This window comes from Microtus pennsylvanicus, chromosome 20 (genome assembly GCF_037038515.1).
Source record: "Microtus pennsylvanicus isolate mMicPen1 chromosome 20, mMicPen1.hap1, whole genome shotgun sequence".
NCBI classification, from domain to species: Eukaryota; Metazoa; Chordata; class Mammalia; order Rodentia; family Cricetidae; genus Microtus; species Microtus pennsylvanicus.
The window spans coordinates 29,796,748-29,817,181 of record NC_134598.1 but is presented as its reverse complement, the minus strand read 5'-3'; the positions used below and the strand labels follow the sequence as shown (position 1 = coordinate 29,817,181).

Here is a 20,434-nt window from a genome sequence, read left to right as displayed (position 1 = left end):
GCGAGCTGCGTGTTGGCGTTCTTTTCTGTCTGGTAAAGAGATAGCATTAAATATGATTAGGAAAGCTTCATAGGTTCATACCTACTCCAAACAAAAGCAGTTTGTTTTCCTGTGTACTGCGCTGCCAAACCATTTTTTTCCCTCTAGAGCCTTGGACCTTATAAATGTCATTCTCCTGACACTGAGTTATGTGACAGGGGTGAAGTCATACTTTTTTATAATTTTAATTTTTATTTAATGTTTTTGATATGTTAATTTTCTTTTTTATGTGCACATGTATTTTGAATGTGTAAGCGTGCCTTCCTCTATTGCTCTCCTTTTTTTTCTTTTCCTGAGACAGGGTCTCTTATTGAATCTGGATCTATCTGGCAGCCTGCTCCTGGCGGCCCCTTTCTCTGCCTCTCCCGTACAGTATAGTGCGGGGCTCTCTCTGACATAGGTCTTTAGTCTTTCGCAGTTAATGCTTTAACCACTGAGAACTCTCCTTCTCCACAAGGCTCCCTTCACATAAAGTTTTGGTTTAAAAATATCATCTTGCAGTCATGTTGGTGCAACTTCAAGATTGCAGCTTTTGAAGGGCCAGAGGAGAGAGAGAGAAAGTCTCACAGCGAATTCCCAGTCCTCTGGCTCTTAAAATCTATCCGCCATCTCTTCCCTCAGTGACAGAGTTGTTCTGTAGCTGTTACAGTTGGGACCACACTGTCTAACCCTGGGCTGAGCATGGTCACTGATAGACTCGCTGCCTGGAGAGCCCGTAGGTCCTCAACCCTACATAAAGAGCCACAGGCAACTAAGGAATGCGGAGAACAGGAGAAATGGTCTGCTGATTGGTTAGCCAATACCAAATGGCCAGCCCTAGAAACATGCATTCAAAGTCACATTATACAGACAGATCAGGTTGTGTTTACCTATTTAGAAATATGTATGACTAGGCAAATACATAGGTGTATGTAACAACAACGGAAAAAGAGACGACACATTTGGATGAGCACAAGGAGGGGTAAGTGGGGAGCTTGGAGGTGGGGAAAAAAGAGGGGACATTATGTAGTTATATTATAACCGCAAAAAATAACTTTAAAACGTATCTTTTATTACTTTTTACTTAATTTTTTTGTTACTTTTACTCCATTTTAGTGCAGATTTTCAGCGCAATATCAGATTTAAGTTTGCAGTGTTATTCTTGGTTCGTTACAGAAGGAATGTAAGAACACACAGGCAGCCGGGCGGTGGTGGCGTACGCCTTTAATCCCAGCACTCGGGAGGCAGAGGCAGGCGGATCTCTGTGAGTTCGAGACCAGCCTGGTCTACAAGAGCTAGTTCCAGGACAGGCTCCAAAACCACAGAGAAACCCTGTCTCGAAAAACCAAAAAAAAAAAAAAAGAACACACAGGCTGGGGTGTGGCTCGGTTGTGGAGTGCTTGCCGGGCATGCAAGATGCCTAGGCTCAGTCCCCAGCATAGCATAAATGGAGGGTGGTGATAATGCATGCTTGGGAAGGTGGCGCTAGCAAGATCAAGGGTTTAGGGAAATAGTGAGTTCAAGACCAGCTTGGACTATAGAAGATTCTGTCTCAAAAAATAAATAAATGAATAAAGTAAGACATGGACCTGGTGTGGTGGCATATGCCTGTAGTTCGTAACCACCCAACAGGCTGAGACAGGAATATTGCTTGTCTCCTAGGCCACCAGAAATTATCTGGAAAAGAATTACGATTAAGGATGTATCTCAGTGAAGGCGTGTTTGCACAGCATGTCCACCTTGCCAGGTCTGAACCCTGCAGAGAGAGGAGGTGTGAGAGGCGGGGCAGGGGAAGATATGAATAAATTGGTCTTAAAAATAATAAACATAGAAAATCCATATTTTGCTAGCCCTAGGGATTTCAAAGAATCTGTTCTCGAGATTGCAGATTACTCTTGCCTACTAGAAGATAGTTCAAACCTGGTAAATAGGCAGGATTCATTGGGTTTGACATTGACTGTGAGGGGAATTCGGGATAAGGATCACATCTTTTTAAATATGTTCCCCTGAGCCAGCACAGACCCCTCAGTCTCTGGGGACCTTCAGGTGAGTCCTTAGCATCACCTGCACAGTAGGTTGCTCAGAGTGGACCCTGTGGACTTGCAACATTCCAGCCTTCACGCCTCAGGTGGGACCGACTCCTTCCGTCCCCACCCTCTGCATTTAGAGCTTCTCACCCCCTCCACCCTGCAGCCCCCTTATTGCCCTCCAGGGAAGATCTTCAGAGTTTAGGCCAGATCCCCCATCCCATTCTCTTCTATAGCTTTCTACTGGTGGGCAGGGTCTGGCTGGGCTGGGCGGGGCGGGGCGTGGCCGGGGCAGGGCGAGGCAAAGCTGGCTTTGATTCCTAGCCGATCACTCAAGACATTTTACTTAGCTTTTCTGAGCCTCAACGTGATCGTCTGTAAAATAACAACTGGAAACCCCCACAACCTAAGATTTTTGGTTTGAAACAGGGTAGCACGCAGAGCCATGTATGGTCTCAGTACATCTGAAGCTGTCTGAAGATTTGTGGGAGGCTTTTGCCCATGGGATCAAAGCAAGGCCCTTCATGATTGGCCTGTCTGCTTGTCCTTCCTTGCCACCACCCATTTTTCTTCCTACCTGGTTCTCCAGGCTCTGGCTTCCGTTCACCAGGTCACATATCACCTCTTTGTTTCTTCATACCACACCGTTGCCTAGCCAGCTCTGTGTTAATTAAGACTCAGCTCAGGAAAAGAAACCCAGCATGCATTCCTAAGAAACTGTTTTTATGAGGCCCAAGAGCATGAAAAACTAATTTATGATATTAAAAATGAGAAGCTGGGGGAAGGAAAGCTCGTGATAGGAAAGGGGAACAGGGGAATTTTCTAGTCGTGTTTTATTTTATTTCATTTTACATGTGCAAGGGTGCTTTCTTTGCATTGATGGCTATGCACCTCATGTGTGCAGTACCCATGGAGGCCAGAAGAGGGCGGTAGGTCCTTCGGCACAGGAGCTGCAGATGGTTGTTGAAAAGACCAGAATTGGTACCAAGAACAAACTCTCGGCACAAATGAGATGTATTTGCCCCAGAGGGACAGAGGACAGGAATAAGAGACAAAGATAGGAAGTTGAAGGTGAGGGAGAAGGGGACGGGAACAAGGGAGAGAGGATAGAGAGGAGACAGACATGGCCCTGAGGCAAATAGTGGTTTATCAGGTAAAAGGAGAAACCCCGTGTTTGGATGAGGTGTTTAATTTTAATTGGATATATTAATTAAGTGAGGCAAAAGAGGGCTTTAGATTGCTATACTTCAATACTTTGATAGCTGGACCTTGGGGGTAAGCCTCAGGAGGAGGAAGTGGCCAAATAAGGGAACAGACCTTCGTGACTACCTTTAGAACTGTAATCCAAGGGTTTTAGCAAGGCTGAGGGAATGGGGGAAGGGCAAGGCCAGCCACAGCCATGTTGGCCATGCTGGGGCTGCTAGAGCCCCTTTAGTTGTGAGCTGCCCTGTGAGTGCAGGAAATCGAACCTGCGTCCTCTGTTAGGAACCAGCGTTCTTAAAAGCTGAACCATTGCTCGAGCTCCCTAACCTTGATTTTGGAGGTAGCTGCACAGGTGCGCATAGTTGTTAGCGTGTTTAACATCTGTGCATTTTGTCACACAGTAGTAATGCCTTAAAAAATAAGTCACAGGCATCATTTCCTCCAGGCAAACGCTTGCCTGAGCTGGATCTTAGCTACTCTTTAGAGCCCTCACTTCCCCACACACATCTCAGCCCATGTACTCTGTACACGGCGTCACCAATGTCTTCTCTTTATGTACTTTGTGCCCCCGTGGGTGTGTGAGTTCCTGTAAGGGACCAATGACCTGCTATCCATGCGACTGCAGGAAGGCTCCCTGTCTGAACCTGCTACACTCATAAATAGGAGGCTGTGGGTATCTCCTCTGCAGAGAGGTGTCAGGATGATGAGAAAAGCAAGTCTATGCAGGGAACCCAGCGCATACTTGGTGTTCAGTAACAACGCATCTTTTAACAGGAACAGAGAGTTTACTCTCATTTACAAAGCAGGTGTAGCCTCTTGTTTCTACAGTGAACCCACTTTTCATTTGAGCCCCTCCTCTGTCCTAGGCACGATAGCAGAAGAAACCCCGAACTTTATTCCAGCCTGATAATTCTGTCTCATCCAGCAACTGATACAGGCTCATTGTACAACACACATACGTTTTGTTCCCATCCACGCCCACTGAAATAGTTTAGTAACGCGTTGATTAGCTTAAGGCACGTTAAAGTGTGTGTCACTCTCAAGGGAACAAATGGGATGTGATCCAGCAATATAAAATACTTAGAGTAATAGAGCTGATAGAAACAGAAATAAAACGATGGTTGCCATGGGGAGGGAGATAGGGATGCTGTGTGATGGATGCGGAGCTTTGGTTGGGGTGAAGTTCTGGAGATGGATGCTGTTGATCACAGTGCAACAATGTAAATGCTCTTGGTGCCATGGAAGTGTATGCTTAAAAATGGTTAAAATACGGAACTTTGTTTTTTTTAATTGAATTTATTTTATGTGTTTGGGAATTTTGCTTGCACATATGTTTGTGCACCATGTGCCTGCCTGGGAAGTGAGGAAGCCAGGAGAGGGTGTTGGAGCCCCTGGAACTGGAGTTACAGACAGCTGTGAGTTACCATGTTGGTTGCTGGGAATCTAACAGGGGTTCTCTGGAGGAGCATCCAGTACTCTGAGTCAGTGGACCACCTCTCCAGCCCCTAAAGTGCTAAACTTTAGATGGTGCCTACTTTATAACTTTAGAAAGTTCTACTATTCCCATGCCTGTAAGTCATCACACCGAGGTTAACCACAGCGTGGGCCCCCTCCTAGGCCCCCACCCAGGTCCTGGTCTGTAAAAGAAATACTGCCTCTCTGCTGGGTCTCCCCGGTCCTCCTCCACTAGATGTTCGCTAGAGCCCTGTTGCTGTGAGCTGGGGAAATTGCATTGAGCTCTCCGTTGGCCCAAGCTTTGTGCCAGGCATAGGAAGTACAAAGAAACACAGTTGCAAATGTCTGGTGAGAGCTGCAGACCAATCAACAGATCATTTCCACGGAGAGTGGGAGGGGCTGCGGTGGGGTGGCTGGGGTACTCCAGCAGGGCAGGAAGGCTTCCTGGAGTCCTTAGAAGATGGGGGGCACACAAGGGTTAACCTGCAGAGTAGGGGCAGAAGCCAGGCTGTTCCCACTCCCCTAAAGCTCCTTTTGCTTTTCCTGTTTGCTGGCTCTCTTCCTTCAGCTAGAGAGCACTCTTTCTCTCCCTATGAAAGCCTTCCAGTCCTTAAAGAGCCAGCGCAGCCAGCTGCCCCCTCCCTTCCGGAAGCAGAGCTTCAGCCCAGCCAAAATTAATCTTCCCTCCCCGTGAGTTCCCACACCACCCCTTATGTTCCAGTGAGCACATCTTTCATCCCGTCAGGTAATGCAGACTTTTGTAGGTCTCGCGCTCCCCCACACACCCGTTTGATATATTTTGGGAATTTATATTTCTAAGTAAGACATACTGACTGGAACCGGCCACAGCATAAAAGACTCTCTTCAGTGTGGATGCTTTCCCTGCCTTTCTGCTCCGCTTCCCTCTGCTCCGCCTGCTTCCTAATCCCCACGGGCAGGCAGTGGCTGTGACTCTACTTTCTGGGGCTTCAGCAGAACAACTGAGAAAAAGCAATCGAGGAAAAGCTTATCCGAGTTCATAGTCTGAGAGGTTTCCACGCGTGGTCATTTGGGTCCGTGGTTTGGGGTCTCTGGAGAGGTGACGTCAGGTTGGGAGCATGGTGGTGCAAAGGTGCTCACCCCTTGGTGGCCAGGAGCAGTAAGACAGGAGAGGCTGGAGTCCCAATATTTCCTACAAGCCCCCCCATTACAGCTTCTACCACAGGCTGGAGGCAAAGACTTTACGGCTTGAGATCTCAGCTGTAACATGGGGACAGATGACACGCCATGACTCACGGGTCTGGCTCACCTCTCCTTCTAAGAGCTCAAGCTCATAGTGACCTCTGTCCTTCTCAGCGGTCCTAACCACTCCTTGGTCAGTGATGCCAAGGGTCATATGAGCAGAACTCTGTGACAGTGAGGGTGTCAACACTCAGCCCTGGCTTTCCCACCCTACCCAACTTGTACTGTTTACTGTTGCGTAGTTACGACCAAATCCCCGACACAAACAACCTAAAGGTTTGTTTTGGCGCATGGGTGCAGAGATTTCAGTCCGCAGCCCTTGGACCTGGGCTAGCCGTAAAGTGGGAATACGTGCAGAGAGTGTGAGCTCATCTCAGACAGGAAGTGGAGCATGAGGACGAGATTAGGGGATGAGATGTAACCTCCGAGGGGGTGACCTCCTTCCTCCCGCTAGGTCCTGCCTGATGAGTTTCCAGGACCTGCCCCCCAGTATAGCACCATTGCTGAGGGAACAAGGGCTCAATATCCACAATTTGGAGGAGACAGTTCATACATACTAAACTGCGGTAGCACCCCCTTCGTGGCTCTGTTTCTATGGCCACTTCATTGTCTCCTGCATGGACGCCGCTGCTTGTACCATCCCCGGTTCTGGGGTTCCTTGGCATTCCGCCTGTACATCTTTTCACTTCGTGAATTTTCACTGGATGGTGTCAGTAAAGCCTGTGACTTCCGCTCCTAGTTGCATTCAGGGGAGCTCCTGCTCAGATCCGATGCCTGACCCACTGTCTGCTGACCCCCTCCAGGACCTGACCCATAGTGCGCAGGGTCACCTGTCGTCCTCAGCCCCTTCATTCCCCTGACCCTCTGGCATTGTCTGCTTCAGTGGGCAGCACCACGAACCGCCCATCAGATCTGGGAGTCACTTTAATCCCGGGATCTTTCACCCTTTAGATCCAATCTGCCACTAAACCCTTTTGCTAAAGCCTCCTAAAGACTCGCCAATCTGCCTTCCGCCATGGCTTTAATCTGGGCCTGCACCATTTCTTACCAGTGGCACCGGCCTGTGCCACCTTGCAGTGTGTGTTCCCGCAATGCAGCCCTGTGATCTCGCTAAGCAAAAGATCTGGTCATGGCAGCCTCGTGTTTGTACTCTGCTGGTGGCTCTTAGCTGCTGCTGGAAAGAAAGTCACACGCACGTTGATAGACGATCTAACAACGCTCCCTGGCTAATCTATGTAATTTTATATTAGACCTTCATGAACCATTTATAGTTTCTAAATGTATCCTGCTCGCAACGAGATCTAAACTGTAATACGGGGACTCTTACTCATTTTGTCTTCTTTAAAAAATAATGATAGCCTGCAACCCTGGCCCTGGAACCAGCTGGAGACAGGCAGGTCCCTGAAGCTCTCACTGGGCAGCTGGCCTAGCCAAACCCGCAAGCTTCGGGTTCGGTGAGGAAACCCTGTATTGAAAAACAAGGTGGAGCCTGGGGAGAGAGCTCAGGGCTCCAGAGAACCTGCTGGTCCTATAGAGGACTCGGGTTCATTTCCCAGCACCCACAGCAGGCTTCTCACAACCACCTGTTAACTCCAGCACCAGAGGCCTGACACACACACACACACACACACACACATATGAACTCTCACAGACACATACACACTCACACACAGAGATACGTACACACTCACACATACACACTCATATACATACAAGACATGTACACACATAAATACACATTCACACATACACAGTTACACACTCACACACAGACATATACACACATATAGACACACATACATATACATACACTCTCATATACACAAACACATCCACACATATACATGTGTTATACACACCCGTACACACTCACACATCCACACATATACACCTACAAACACATACATACATGCTTATACACACATGTACACTCACACACACATGGTCACATACATACATGTATGCACATATTCTCACGCATATATACATATATGCATACACACAGAGTCTTTTTCAAAAATAAATAAAGATGGAGAGTGATTAAAGAAGACATCCTAACCTCGACCTTTGACCTCTACACACATGCACGCACACACACATACGTAGCACCTGCAATCACACACACACACACACACACACACCTTATATGCCCATGTGCTAGTTAGTTTTATGTCAACCTCACAAAGCTATCTATAGCGCACCACGCCCGTCTGCGCTCTATGAGCTACCATACAGTTCGTGAACTGGGCAAGGAGCTGGAGATTGAAACACACAAAGACACGCAGACAGAGACACGGGTCATCCTTGAAACAGGAATGCCCCCCTTACTGTGCACCAGAGCTGCTTGTGTAGGGATCCTTAACTGATAGCCACGCCCCAGCCAAACCCACCAGAAGCCACTCCTCAACCTTCAGAAACTCGTGAGGGTCTTGTGCTCCGAGCAGCTGCAAGCATTAGGAGTTGTTTACCAGAAATTCAGGATCTGGGGGTGGGTTCACAGCTCCCAAGAGCCATAGTCATCTGAGAGGAGGGAACTTCAATGTGAAAAACTGCCTCCTTGAGACTGGACAGCAGGCAAACCCGGAGGGCATTTTTGTAAATAGTGATTGATGGGGGGAGGGCCCATGGGTGGTGCCATCCCTGGGCAGGTGGCCCTGGGCGCTACAAGAAAGCAGGCTGGGCAAGCCATGCCGAGCAAGACAGTAGGCAGCTGCGTCCATGGCTCTCCCATCAGCTCCTGCCGCCAGGATCCTTTAGCAATAGTAGCCCTGACTGGACTAACCCACATGACATACATGCCCATCCGCCACAAATCACGATAAGTATGTGTATGTATGTATATACATATGTATGTACGTACGTATGTATGTATTACATATGTATGCATGTAATAAAGTTTCACTGTTTACTGAAGGTGCTGATAATGTAATTGAACACGCCCTGAAGTCAGTCTCTTGTCAATCTGGGTTCCCACTGGGAATCTCCTGCCTCTTGGGTGGGGCCAGAACCAGCTGAGCTGTCTACACAGAGGGCAGGGCCTAGGATAACTTCCCCTCCTTCCTCGGTCTTGGCCCTGGTGTCTGAAATGGGGCGTACTCTAAGGCTGGAAAAGGGCATCTGGGGACCATGTGGGAATAAATTCAGGATTCGGCTGGTGAAAACAAAGATGGCAAGCAGGTGTTGGAACTACCATCCTGGTTTGGAATTCCATGACGATCCATATTCCGCGGCACCGTCTGGCAGACTGGTTGCTTCCTGGGACGTGAACAGATCACTAACTGTAGATGGTTCTCGGTCTCTATGGTGACGTTGCCTAAGGTTCAGACTTCCAAGTACAACCTTCTGTCTCGGACATTCCGTTAGGAGTGTTTGGTTGCAAATAACAGAAAAACCCAAGAACAGCGCTTCTCTAACACAATACCGAATCTAGATGTAGGCTAGTTCACGTCCTCATCAGAGCCACTCAACACGCTGGCTTCTGTTGCCATGGCGATACCAGGTGGCTTAAGGCCCAGTCATCAGGTCTGTGTTGAAGGATATGGGAAGGGTTTTCCTTATCAACTGTTATTTTCTTTCACTAAGAAATGATAAGAAAGACTTTTGTTTGGGTTTTCCTTCTCACCAGAGTCATCGTACATGGCCGCCTGTGACTTCAAGAAAGCCAGGAAGAGTGGACTGAACGAGGCGTGTTAGTGTCCTGAGTGGAGGTGGGATGATGTTAATGAGAAAAGAAGGGGTAAAGGTGAGTGACCCTCCCCTCTCTGGTTCTCCGTGTTCCCACCAGAAGGCCACGGATGGCTTGTCCTGCGTCTGGCTGTGAAAATCCCCTCCACAGGGCTCTGTTCACTCTTGACGTCCAGATGCATCCATTCTCTGACCTGAAAAGCGCCTTCTGCCAAAGGCAGCTCTCGTTAGATAACCTTGGCTTGGAGCAGAGGGGCGAGCTATTGGTTGGGATTGTATTCTGAAAAGCCACCCTCTTCTACTAGTTTTTTTCCACTTGAGCAATTTAATCAATCATGTCTAATATGTACGCAGATCATGTTAATCTGCGGAGCCCAATCAGGAGCCTGGGTGGCCGTGTTGGAAGTGCGTCGTAATGACTGGCTATGCATACAGAGACGTTAGTCCTATCTTCAGTGTTTATACTGATGGCTCTTCACAATGGTTCGGTGTCAGGATACGAATTTGTTGGAGTTCAACTCAAGCAGCTCATGCAAAATTAATTCCTGTTCCGCTTCAGTTCCCATCACTAATGGGTTGAAGGCCAGTGTGCTGTAAGGTCTCTGCTGTACCCCCATGTTCCTCGGGTGCCAGCGCTCGGTGTTCTGATGGTGCTCTCCCCCGCAACTGTAGGAGCGGTGTGGCTGTCCTATAATTCTCTCTGGGCCTCATTTACATTTTGTAGTCCAGGCACCGTGGACGAGAATGACTGTGTTTCCTGGTCCCAACTCCCCCAGGGGATTGTGGTGGCCATGATTTCAGTCTGAACCTGGCCTTCTCCTAGCTGTCTGTGACTGGGCAGGAAGTCCCCACCTTAGTGTTCTGTCTGTAGACACCAAGGCTATCAGAAGCAACGCTGGCAAGGAGCCGCGGAGTCAGGCAGTTCCGCAGGACCGACCAGACCACCTTAGCAAATGTGTGTCCAGTTGCATCTACCCGCCCCTCTCTGGGTAGCACATGCATGCTCACAGTTTATTATTTCATCATCGGGTTTAAGCTCTGCCGTCTCCTCTCCATGTGGTCATTGAACGCTCTGTGCCTTATTTCCTTATCTGGAGACGGCAGTGGTGCCTTGTGGGATTGTTTCGAGGACTGAGATTTTTGCACGTGCTATATGTATTACACAAGTATGTGAGAACGTGGCAGACCTAGGACGTACACTGTGCCCTGCATGATGTACTATAAACGTGGAACCCTGCCAGGGGCATCAATCATGTCTAGGTAATGTCCATTGCTACCAATCCACAGTTCAACATTCTGCAATTCTAAAATCCAGAGCTCTTGAAAACCCACGTTTCTTCTTCACGTTGGTAGAAATTCCAACCTGATCTGAATGAAAGGCTTTGCAGGGCCTGGCCTGAAGGGATGCGAGATGGTTTCAAGGCCTTGTTTAGTTCCTAGGTCCAAATATTTACACATTTCTGCTGAAGAAATGGCAGTGTGGTGGGTTATAGGGCGTGATACCAGCCCTCCTTACCCCCAGCAATATTGCATAATACTGCCCATTTCAAATGAAGAATTCTGAAATCGGCCGCTTCTGAGCTCAAAGTTGCCGAGGAGGGTCTGGAACCTGGTGTGTGTGCGTGTGCACGTGCCTGTGTGTCTCACTCTCCAATGTCCCCGGATAAATGCATTATAGCCTCTGCCTTGGCGACAGACACTCTCTGAGCACCTAGGGTAACATTAGACCCATGAGGCAGACCCAGGTCAGGGGCCTTCAGGAGAGCATCTGAAAGTGGCGCTGAAGTCGCCAAATCCAGGGCTGGTCATACCTGACCAACGCAGTAGGGGCTGAGGGTCTGGCTGCCAATGCACAAAGCCTGGGAGTTTATTTGCTGAGTGGGACTTTGCGCCTCTGAAGCCGAAAGCTGCAGTCACAGAACAAGACACTGCGGGTGTGATGGGGGCTCTCAACGTGCTGTGGGAGGGAGGAGCATCAGAAGGGCGTGCCTCTCTCCTGTTTCCAAAGAATGAAAGTGTGGCCAGAGAAGAGGAACAGCAAAGGACGGGAGCGAAGAGCAGGCATGACTACCTAAGTGGGCACTTGAGGAACGACCTACAGTCTGGTCTCTCGGCCTGGCCTGTGGCTGCTGTCACAGGATTCTTGGTTCCTCCGTCTTTCATTCTCCAACGTCCCTGTTTGGACTGTTAAAGAAAGGGGTCCATCCTGCTCGTAGGCCAGCTCGGGAAACTGTGGACTTAACCTTAGGGGACGGCAAAGGCCTTCAAAAGTTTTAAAGGTTGTACGTCTGAAAAGGTGAGTCGGGATTTGGGCCACTCTGCTGCCCCATAAAAACAGCCTTGTTGTTTTATTGTGCCAGCCATTCTGCTGGCCTCAGAGGCGACTGGAAAAGAAACCAGACCTGGGAAAGTAAGCTAGGGACTGGCTTACCTGGGCAACTGCTGCCGCCACAGGTCGCCGGGATTGTTTGTGAGTGTCTGTGTGTCTGTGTATACACATGCCTAGAAATAGAAGCAGTGTTGGTTGACCCCGGGCAGTGACGCTGTCCTCTCCTTAGTTGAACTTCCAGGAATCCTGCACTGTTTGGAACTGCTCCCCCAAAGCAATCGTGTCTGTCTCAGAAACTCAGGAAGGGTGGCACCGCCGTGTGTGGTTGTTTATGTGTATGCACCTGCAGTCTGTGTGTGCACTTGTGTGCGTGTGAGTGCATGGTATGTGTGTGTGTGCATGGTGTGTGTGTGAGTGCATAGTGTGTGTGTGAGTGTGTGTGTGAGTGCATGGTGAGTGTGTGTGTGTGTGTGATGGTGTGTGTGTGTGTGATGGTGTGTGTGTGTGTGCATGGTGTGTGTGTGTGTGTGAGTGCATGGTGTGTGTGTGAGTGCATAGTGTGTGTGTGATGGTGTGTGTGTGTGAGTGCATGGTGTGTGTGTGTGCATGGTGTGTGTGTGTGCATGGTGTGTGTGTGTGCATGGTGTGTGTGTGAGTGCATGGTGTGTGTGTGAGTGCATGGTGTGTGTGTGTGTGTGTGCATGGTGTGTGTGTGTGTGCATGGTGTGTGTGTGTGCATGGTGTGTGTGTGTGCATGGTGTGTGTGTGTGTGCATGGTGTGTGTGTGTGTGCATGGTGTGTGTGTGTGCATGGTGTGTGTGTGTGCATGGTGTGTGTGTGTGCATGGTGTGTGTGTGAGTGCATGGTGTGTGTGTGTGTGCATGGTGTGTGTGTGTGTGCATGGTGTGTGTGTGTGTGCATGGTGTGTGTGTGTGAGTGCATGGTGTATGTGTGTGCATGATGTGTGTGTGTGAGTGCATGGTGTGTGTGTGTGTGAGTGCATGGTGTGTGTGTGTGTGTGAGTGTGTGTGTGTGTGTGTGAGTGCATGGTGTGTGTGCGTGCATGGTGTGTGAGTGTGAATGCATGGTGTGTGTGTGTGCATGGTGTGTGTGTGTGTGTGAGTGCATGGTGTATGTGTGTGCATGATGTGTGTGTGTGAGTGCATGGTGTATGTGTGTGAGTGCATGGTGTGTGTGCGTGCATGGTGTGTGAGTGTGAATGCATGGTGTGTGTGTGTGCATGGTGTGTGTGTGTGTGAGTGCATGGTGTATGTGTGTGCATGATGTGTGTGTGTGAGTGCATGGTATGGATGCACATACGTATGTGTGTGTGTGTGTGAGTGCATGGTGTGGATGCACATGCGTGTGTGTGTGTGTGCATGGTGTGGGTGCACATGAGTGTGTGTGTGTGTGTGTGTTTCCCTCACTCGGCTGCATTTCCTGATTCGGTTTTCATTTTCTTTTATTTACTATTTGATTTTCTCTCATTTTCAGATCTGGCAGTTGGCAGATACTTAACGTTTTTATATTTTCAACCCAGAAAAAAAAAAGCAAGAGAAATTTCAGGAGAGCCTGAGATTCGTGTTTTCTGTTTTGTGTAGGACGGTCTTGGTGCTCTGGAGACAGGGATTCGCCCCTTGGGAATCCTTTGCCTTTGGTTTGTAATTCTGACACATTTTGAGCTCTCCTCCCTGCTGCTGGGGAGGCGGAAAGATAAAAGCTACACGGCAGCTAGTAATCCCTGCTGGGCCCCACAGTGAGGTGCAGTTTATGGAAGCTTAGCTGATAAGAGGCAGAAGAAGGGATCGGAACTGTCCAAAATGGCTGAGAAGGCTTCCATGTGGGCAAGTGTCTTCACCGTGACCATGGCCCTGAAAACTGCTTCCTGACTGCTCAACCCGCTTGCCTAGAGGACTCCAGGCTGGCTTGTATCTGTGTGAATTCATTGCAGGCAGGTAAGCCAGAACATGGAAGATGCAGACATTGTGATTTGACTCCCAGGAGTAGACCCACATAAACAGCACACACACATACACAATATTGCAATAGTGACTTATTGGTATCTATTCAAATACTTGCATTCTTTCTCTGGGGACGGACTAAATTAAATTATAATTTTAAAACTAGTTTTCTTTTTTTGTTTGTCTGTTTGTTTTTCAAAACAGAGTTTCTCTGGGTTAAGTGTCATGGCTTTCCTGGAACTCGATTTGTAGACCAAGTTGGCCTTGAACTCACAGAGATCTGCCTGACTCTGCTTCCCAAGTGTTGGGGTGGGCACTACCAAGCCAGTCTTTTTTTTTTTTTTGTATTGAGAAAACCCTGGTTAACTATAGTTCCCTGCATACTCCACAAAGGGAGGGCAGTTGTCACAGGTCATCAGACTGTGTGCATCCTAGTGAATCTGGAAGAAGGGGAGAAAAGCTACTTGGGGGCTTGTCCTAGTTAGGGCTTCTATTGCTGGGAAGAGACACTATGACCATGACGACTCTTATAAAGGAAAAATATTTAATTGGAGAAGTTTACATTTTCAGAGGTTTAGTCCATCATCATCATAGTGGGGCATGCAGGCAGACCTGGTGCTGGAGAAGAAGCTGAGGGTCCCACATCTTGACCAGCAAAGCAACAGGAAGTGGTCTGAGACACTGGGGGTGTGGCTTGAACACATATGAGACCTCAAAGCCCACCTCCACAGTGACACACTTCCTTCAACAAGGCCGTACCTATTCCAACAAAGGAATATTATACCTTTCCTATTCCAACAAAGTCACACCTCCTAATAGTGCCTCTCCCCATGAGCTTATGGAGGCTAATGACATTCAAACTACCACAGTGCTCCTGGCCCGTTCTAGAGCTTCTTCAAGGTTTATCCACACTCCAGTAAGATTTCTTACTTTGGGATCCTTGGCCTTACACTAGGAGTCTAGGAGACCCATTTCTTAGATGTGTGGTCACATGTGTATTTATGGGGAAAGGAAGGTTCAGAGTGCTCACGAGAGGCTCGTGCACATAACAGTGACAAGAACAAAGTTTTTTTGAGCATGGACAGCCACAGCTGCCTAATGATTCAACGCTCTTTGAAGTGATGTCTTAAAAATCATTAAAGGATTGCTGGCATATGGAGAACAAAGTCCTTGAGTTTTCCATGGTGACCCCAAAATTTCAGCCTTGACCTATGTCTACCAGTCTTGACAAGCTTTGCGGGTGTGCAGCTCAGTTGTCCCCCTTATTCTGTAGTAATCATCTCTACGCCCCCCCCTTTTCTGCAGTATTAATCAGAGTAGAAATCAGCCCATGGAAAGGGGATTTCCATTAAAGAAGGCTGAGGTAGCCGAGCAGTGCTTGCCAAAACAGGCTTTAGAATTAGACTAATTGACTAAAGTTAGTTTCTCAAGGTCATCTCCAGATGACATTGCTAAAACATACTGTAAAATGCAATGCTACCAATGGCCCCTGGCAGAGGAATAGCACTGTACTTTATTGACCAAGAGGACACATACTTTGCCTTCCAAAATGAGCCCCAACTGTCATAAGGCGATCCCTACCTCTCCCTGGCAAACTGAGAGAGCATAGCATAGCGACCACTGAAGGGGATGCCACTGTCTTTCAGGGATGCCTGAGGTGCCCCTGGGAGACTTGAATTGGCCATTGAATGCCTCGTTCATATGGAGCTCTGACTGCTGCTTGCATTTCACAGGTGGGATGCTGGCATGCTCCTGGCCATTTCCTCTACACCCTGCTTGGTCCTGTTCTTGCTTACAGCTTGATGCTTCTGTTTCAGTGATGGCAATGCTTAGTGATGCTAGCCTCATGGAAATGGCAAATAGCTATTAAGTGTGAATGGTAACTTACCTGTAACCAACCTTCCTTCTTTTCTCCCTCCCTCCCTCCCTCCCTCCCTCCCTCCCTCCCTCCCTCCCTCCCTTCCTTTTAAAACCTTTAACTTACTTTAAAGTGCCCAAATCCAAGTGCCCTGTTTTTCCTGAGAGGGTGTGAGAGAGCCTTGCTTTCCGCAGTGTTTATTAGCTCAGATTCTAGCTTTCCGTGGTTCCGGTGAGTGAGATAAATGACCCGGAAAACTCTGCTTAGTCTAGACTCACCATGTTCTCAGCCTCGACTCAAACACTTTGCAAGTTATGGCGGAGACAGAGGCAGGTTTCCTACCTAGTCAAGGACCAGTGAGTTTTTCCTATAGCGGGTGTGTTGATTTCCCACCGCTCCAACCAAACACCTGAGATATTCAAATAAGAAGAGAAAAGACTTCTACAATGCCTGACTTTGTAAGTTTTCATGCATGACTGGTTGGGCTTCCTGGATTTGGAAGACCAAAAGAACATTCTGGCAGAAATACCTAGGGCAACCAACCACCTGATCCCTTCAAGGGATCTAGGGAACAGAGGGGGAAGAGATGGGGCAGGGTCCCATTGTTCCTCTCAGGGGCACGCCTTATATGACCAAAAACATTTTCAGCTTGGGTTCTGCCTCTTAAGGATTCATCTCCTCCCAAGAGTGCCAGGGACTGGGGCCAAACCCTTAACACGCAGACCTTGGGGAGACACTTACCCAAACCATAGCAACAGTCAAGACGTACATACTTTAGGCTCTGTGGACGTGTGGTTTCGGATGCAGATATTCATCCCAGCAGCTGCGGTATAAAAGCGGCCGTAGACGATATGCAAATGAGTGGGGGAAACTGCATGGCAATAAAATTTCATTGTAGGCACTGAAATTTGAATTTCATGTAATTTTCACATCCCGTGAAATGGACCTCTTTTTCTTCCTGTCCTTTAAAAAAGCATCTTAGATCGTAGATCATGTGAAAACAGGCAGCTGGCTGGATTTGGCCAGCTCCAGGTGACCTCCAACCTCAGAGCATATGGTGCGGCGTCTTAGCTGCCAAGATAGCTGTCCGTCAATGTTTGCTTCCTGGAACACGGTAGAGACCAACACAGAAGGGCCAGCAGGTAAGGAGAGGAGATAGTTACACATGTAGGCATCTGCCCGACGGATGAAAGTTTCTTTAAAATCCGAATATTCTGTTGAATCCTTCGGTGGGAATTACAGGATCACATGCTGCATGACAGCCCCCAGACCTTGATGGCACACAGTGGATAAACTTTGTTTCTCTCTTGTGTGTCTATGAGTCCGTGGGAGCGGGTGTGCGCCACTCTCGTTTCTCCTCTGGGTCCAAGGCTGGGTGGGCTACTCTTCTCTGGGTAGATGCACAAGCCAGCAAAGTGACCAGCATTTGCCCATTTCAGTCCTCGGCTTGTTATGCTGCTCAAACACAGCCTGACTGCATGCAGGCGGCTGCATATCCCGATTTAAGAAAATAGGCCCATAGTGCGGGGTGGGGACTGGGCCCTCATATATGAAACCAGCCGAGTCTCAATCTTTAAATGGATGGCAGATGCCACCAGATAGCAGGACACACACGTATGAGACATCAGAGTAGGGTAACAGGAATGGAAAACCAAGTATGCAAGGATGCTCGTCTCCAGATAAAAACAGGTCGGAAGGGGCTGTCCATGCAGGAATGCTGGCACCCATGACAGGGCTTCCTCTGCCAGTTCCGGAGGACAAGGCAGCGCCGTCTCTTCTTTCATAGCTGGGTGACCTCACCATGACCATGGCTCCAGCAGTCCCTCTTGCTGCAGCTAGGACCTCGGATTTGCCCTGTCCGTCCTCCCTTAAATATTTCATAAGTTCTTCCAGTTGCCATGGAACACATTTGGGATCCAATTAGGATTTCTGAGAAACCTTGTAAAAGCCTCTGCCATGGTCTCTAGGCATCCAGCTGTCTTATTCCACTATCTGAAGCAAACCATCTAGCCTCTGTGTGTGTGCGTGCATGTATGTTTGCGCACATGCATATCCGTGTTTGACAACTGTTGTTTGTAGTAAAGGACATCTATAATGGAATTGGAAGGAGACCCGCTTTTGACTAGATGTGTTTACAGTGTTGGAGTAGCTTATCTTTATTTTTGAAATAAAGTATATGTCTTTAATTTTGAAATGAAGTAATTATGAAGAGAGCTAGCAGAGGAAACGAGACAAGGTCTACACTCACTGGACATGAAGCAGAAGAAGAGTCAGGTACCTGAAAATAAAGCCGAGATTCCTGGGGCATGGTCGTAATTCTGAAGCTAAGTAGCACGTTCTGTAGTAATACGCTGTAGGCGGAAGTTTCTGTCCTACTCACCAATTCCCAAATAACCAACACAGAGACTCAATATTGATTACAAATGCTTGGCCAATAGCTCAGGCTTATTATTAACTAGCTCTTACAACTTTTAACCCATTTCTATTAATCTATGTATTGCCACGTGACTCATGGCTTTACCTGTTTTCCAGCATGTCTTGCTTCCTCTGTGTCTCATGGCAACTCCTCTGACTCCGCCCTTCTTCCTCCCAGCATTCTCAGTGTGGCTGTCCCACCTATACTTCCTGCCTGGCTACTGGCCAGTCAGTTCTTTATTAGCCAATGAGAGTAGCATATATTCACAGCGTACAAGATGACTCCACCACAATACACTGAGCTTCATTTCTGGCTCTTGGGTTATGCGCATGCCCTGGAGCACAGGGCCCTTCAGCCTGTTAAACCCACGTCTCTGAAGAGCAGACTGATGCTTTCTTATGAACTCTTAGTTGTAGCCAGAATAACCAGTTAAAACGGATAGAGTGGGGTCTTCAGTAGGTGTAACGCTGAGGCCCTGAAGTCGTGAATCCTCCTGGTTACACATATCTGCTCTATAGACTTGAGCAAGTTAGGTTATTTCATCTACGGCTCTCTGTGTGCCTGTTCCATAGTAAGACTTTGAACACCGAAGTGGGTATTTTACATAGAGCTCTCTCACTACAGCCTCTAGCTCATAGGCTGTCCTGGGTAGTGCAGGATAGTTTGTTAATAAAGTATATCGTATATCCGATTGAACTGGAGGGCTTTATGTTAAGAGAAACAAACCACACAGAGAAGAACACTTTATGCTCTCATATGGGAATACTGAAAGTGTTATACAGAATAAGGTATAGGAGTCTTGGAAGGGTGGAGGGAGATGGGATGGATCTTGGTACCAAATACTGATAGGCAGAGTCAGTTCCAGGGTTCTGCAGCACCGTGACCAGAGCCGTCAATCAGCCTCTACATGGTTCATAAAAGAGCTCGCAACAGAGAAGAGTTCAAAGGTCATTCTCATGTTCAAAGTGATGATAAATATCTGAGGGGAAAGAAATGTTATCACACTGACTTGGTCATTATACATTGTATATAGACCTTGAATAATTGCCCATATGTACCTACAATAATTATGTGTCTGTTTTTAAAGTATATCCAAGGAGACTGGAGAGATGGCTCAGTTGGTAAAGTGCTTGCTATACAGTTGTGAGCTCCCCAGTGTGGATCCCAGCTTAAAAGGCCAAGAATAATGACACACACCCTTAACCTCAGCACTGGGGTAGCAGGAGGGAGGTGGGGATAGGCGGAGCCCTAGAGATCACTGGCCAGCCAGCCCAGCCAATGGGTGAGCTCTAGGTTCAGGGGGAGGCTCTGTCTCTACTACAGTAGACAGTGGTAGAGGAAGACGCCTAACGTCAGCCTCTGACCGACACACAGACACACAGATACATATACCCTCTCGTGTACATGCACAGGCACCTGAACACACACACACACACACACACACACACACACACACACACACACACGTAGACAGAGACACAGACACACACAGAGAGAATCTAAAAATCAGTTTTCCTCTTTGGTTTAACACCTCCAGCATGAAGGTTTCCTTGTTGGAAGCCTTTTTCCCACTAAAAGTCACATTGAGTTTAGAATCATCTGTAATCAATGCCTGTAAGTCTTCATACATAGTAATTATGTGATCCATAATTTTCTCGGCTCTATCCCCCACTCCACCTCCTTCCCTCCCTCACTCTGTTGTAGGCTTTATAGTTGTTTTTAATGCATTTTGTCTCATTTAATGTCATCGCCGCTACTGATGCAGGCTGAAAATACTGATGCGTTTTAAAGAGTATTTACATAAACGTATGGATTAGGAAAGCAAACGGCTTGTGGGGGTGTGCTTTTGGAAAATCGGAAGCATTTATCAGACAGTTTATTCCTCCAACAAATACTCAACGGCCACAATTGGTCATTGATCCAGCAGTGCTGGAACAGGGCAGACTGGACTCTGCCCCCGAGTCCACTCACTGATGCGAGATGACCTCAGATGACACAAAGAATAGGACTGTGGGCCCCGCAGTCACGGAACAGCCGGGAGAGCTACTGGAGGAAGGCTGTTCTTAGAAGACCGATGAGCAAATGGTTGGGGCACAGGGAAATGGACGGAGGCTGTAGCAGGAGGAGGTCAGCGGAGGGAGAGCTGGGGCCAGGAACTCCTCAAGGCTGAGCCAAGCCAGCCCTACCGACATAAACCAGCTAAGGCACAGTGAGGATGTGTTTGGGTTTTGCGTGGTGTTGGTTTGGTTTTGTGACTGCCTG

At 48.1% G+C, this 20,434-nt stretch overlaps 1 protein-coding gene across 6 annotated transcripts in view; it reads left to right on the top strand.

Annotated features, from left to right (window-relative positions):
• Tmcc3 (transmembrane and coiled-coil domain family 3) overlaps nucleotides 1-20,434 on the top strand; it is a 306,403-nt gene that overhangs the window by 145,591 nt on the left and 140,378 nt on the right. For 5 of the 6 annotated variants that reach the window (XM_075954038.1, XM_075954041.1, XM_075954039.1 and 2 more), the window contains one exon: nucleotides 9,550-9,666. The exons of the other annotated variant lie outside the window; for it this stretch is intronic. In XM_075954038.1, the coding sequence (XP_075810153.1) occupies nucleotides 9,637-9,666 (30 nt within the window). In that variant the 5' untranslated portion in view covers nucleotides 9,550-9,636. The remainder of the gene's footprint in view (nucleotides 1-9,549; nucleotides 9,667-20,434) is intronic. 6 annotated transcript variants of the gene reach the window in all.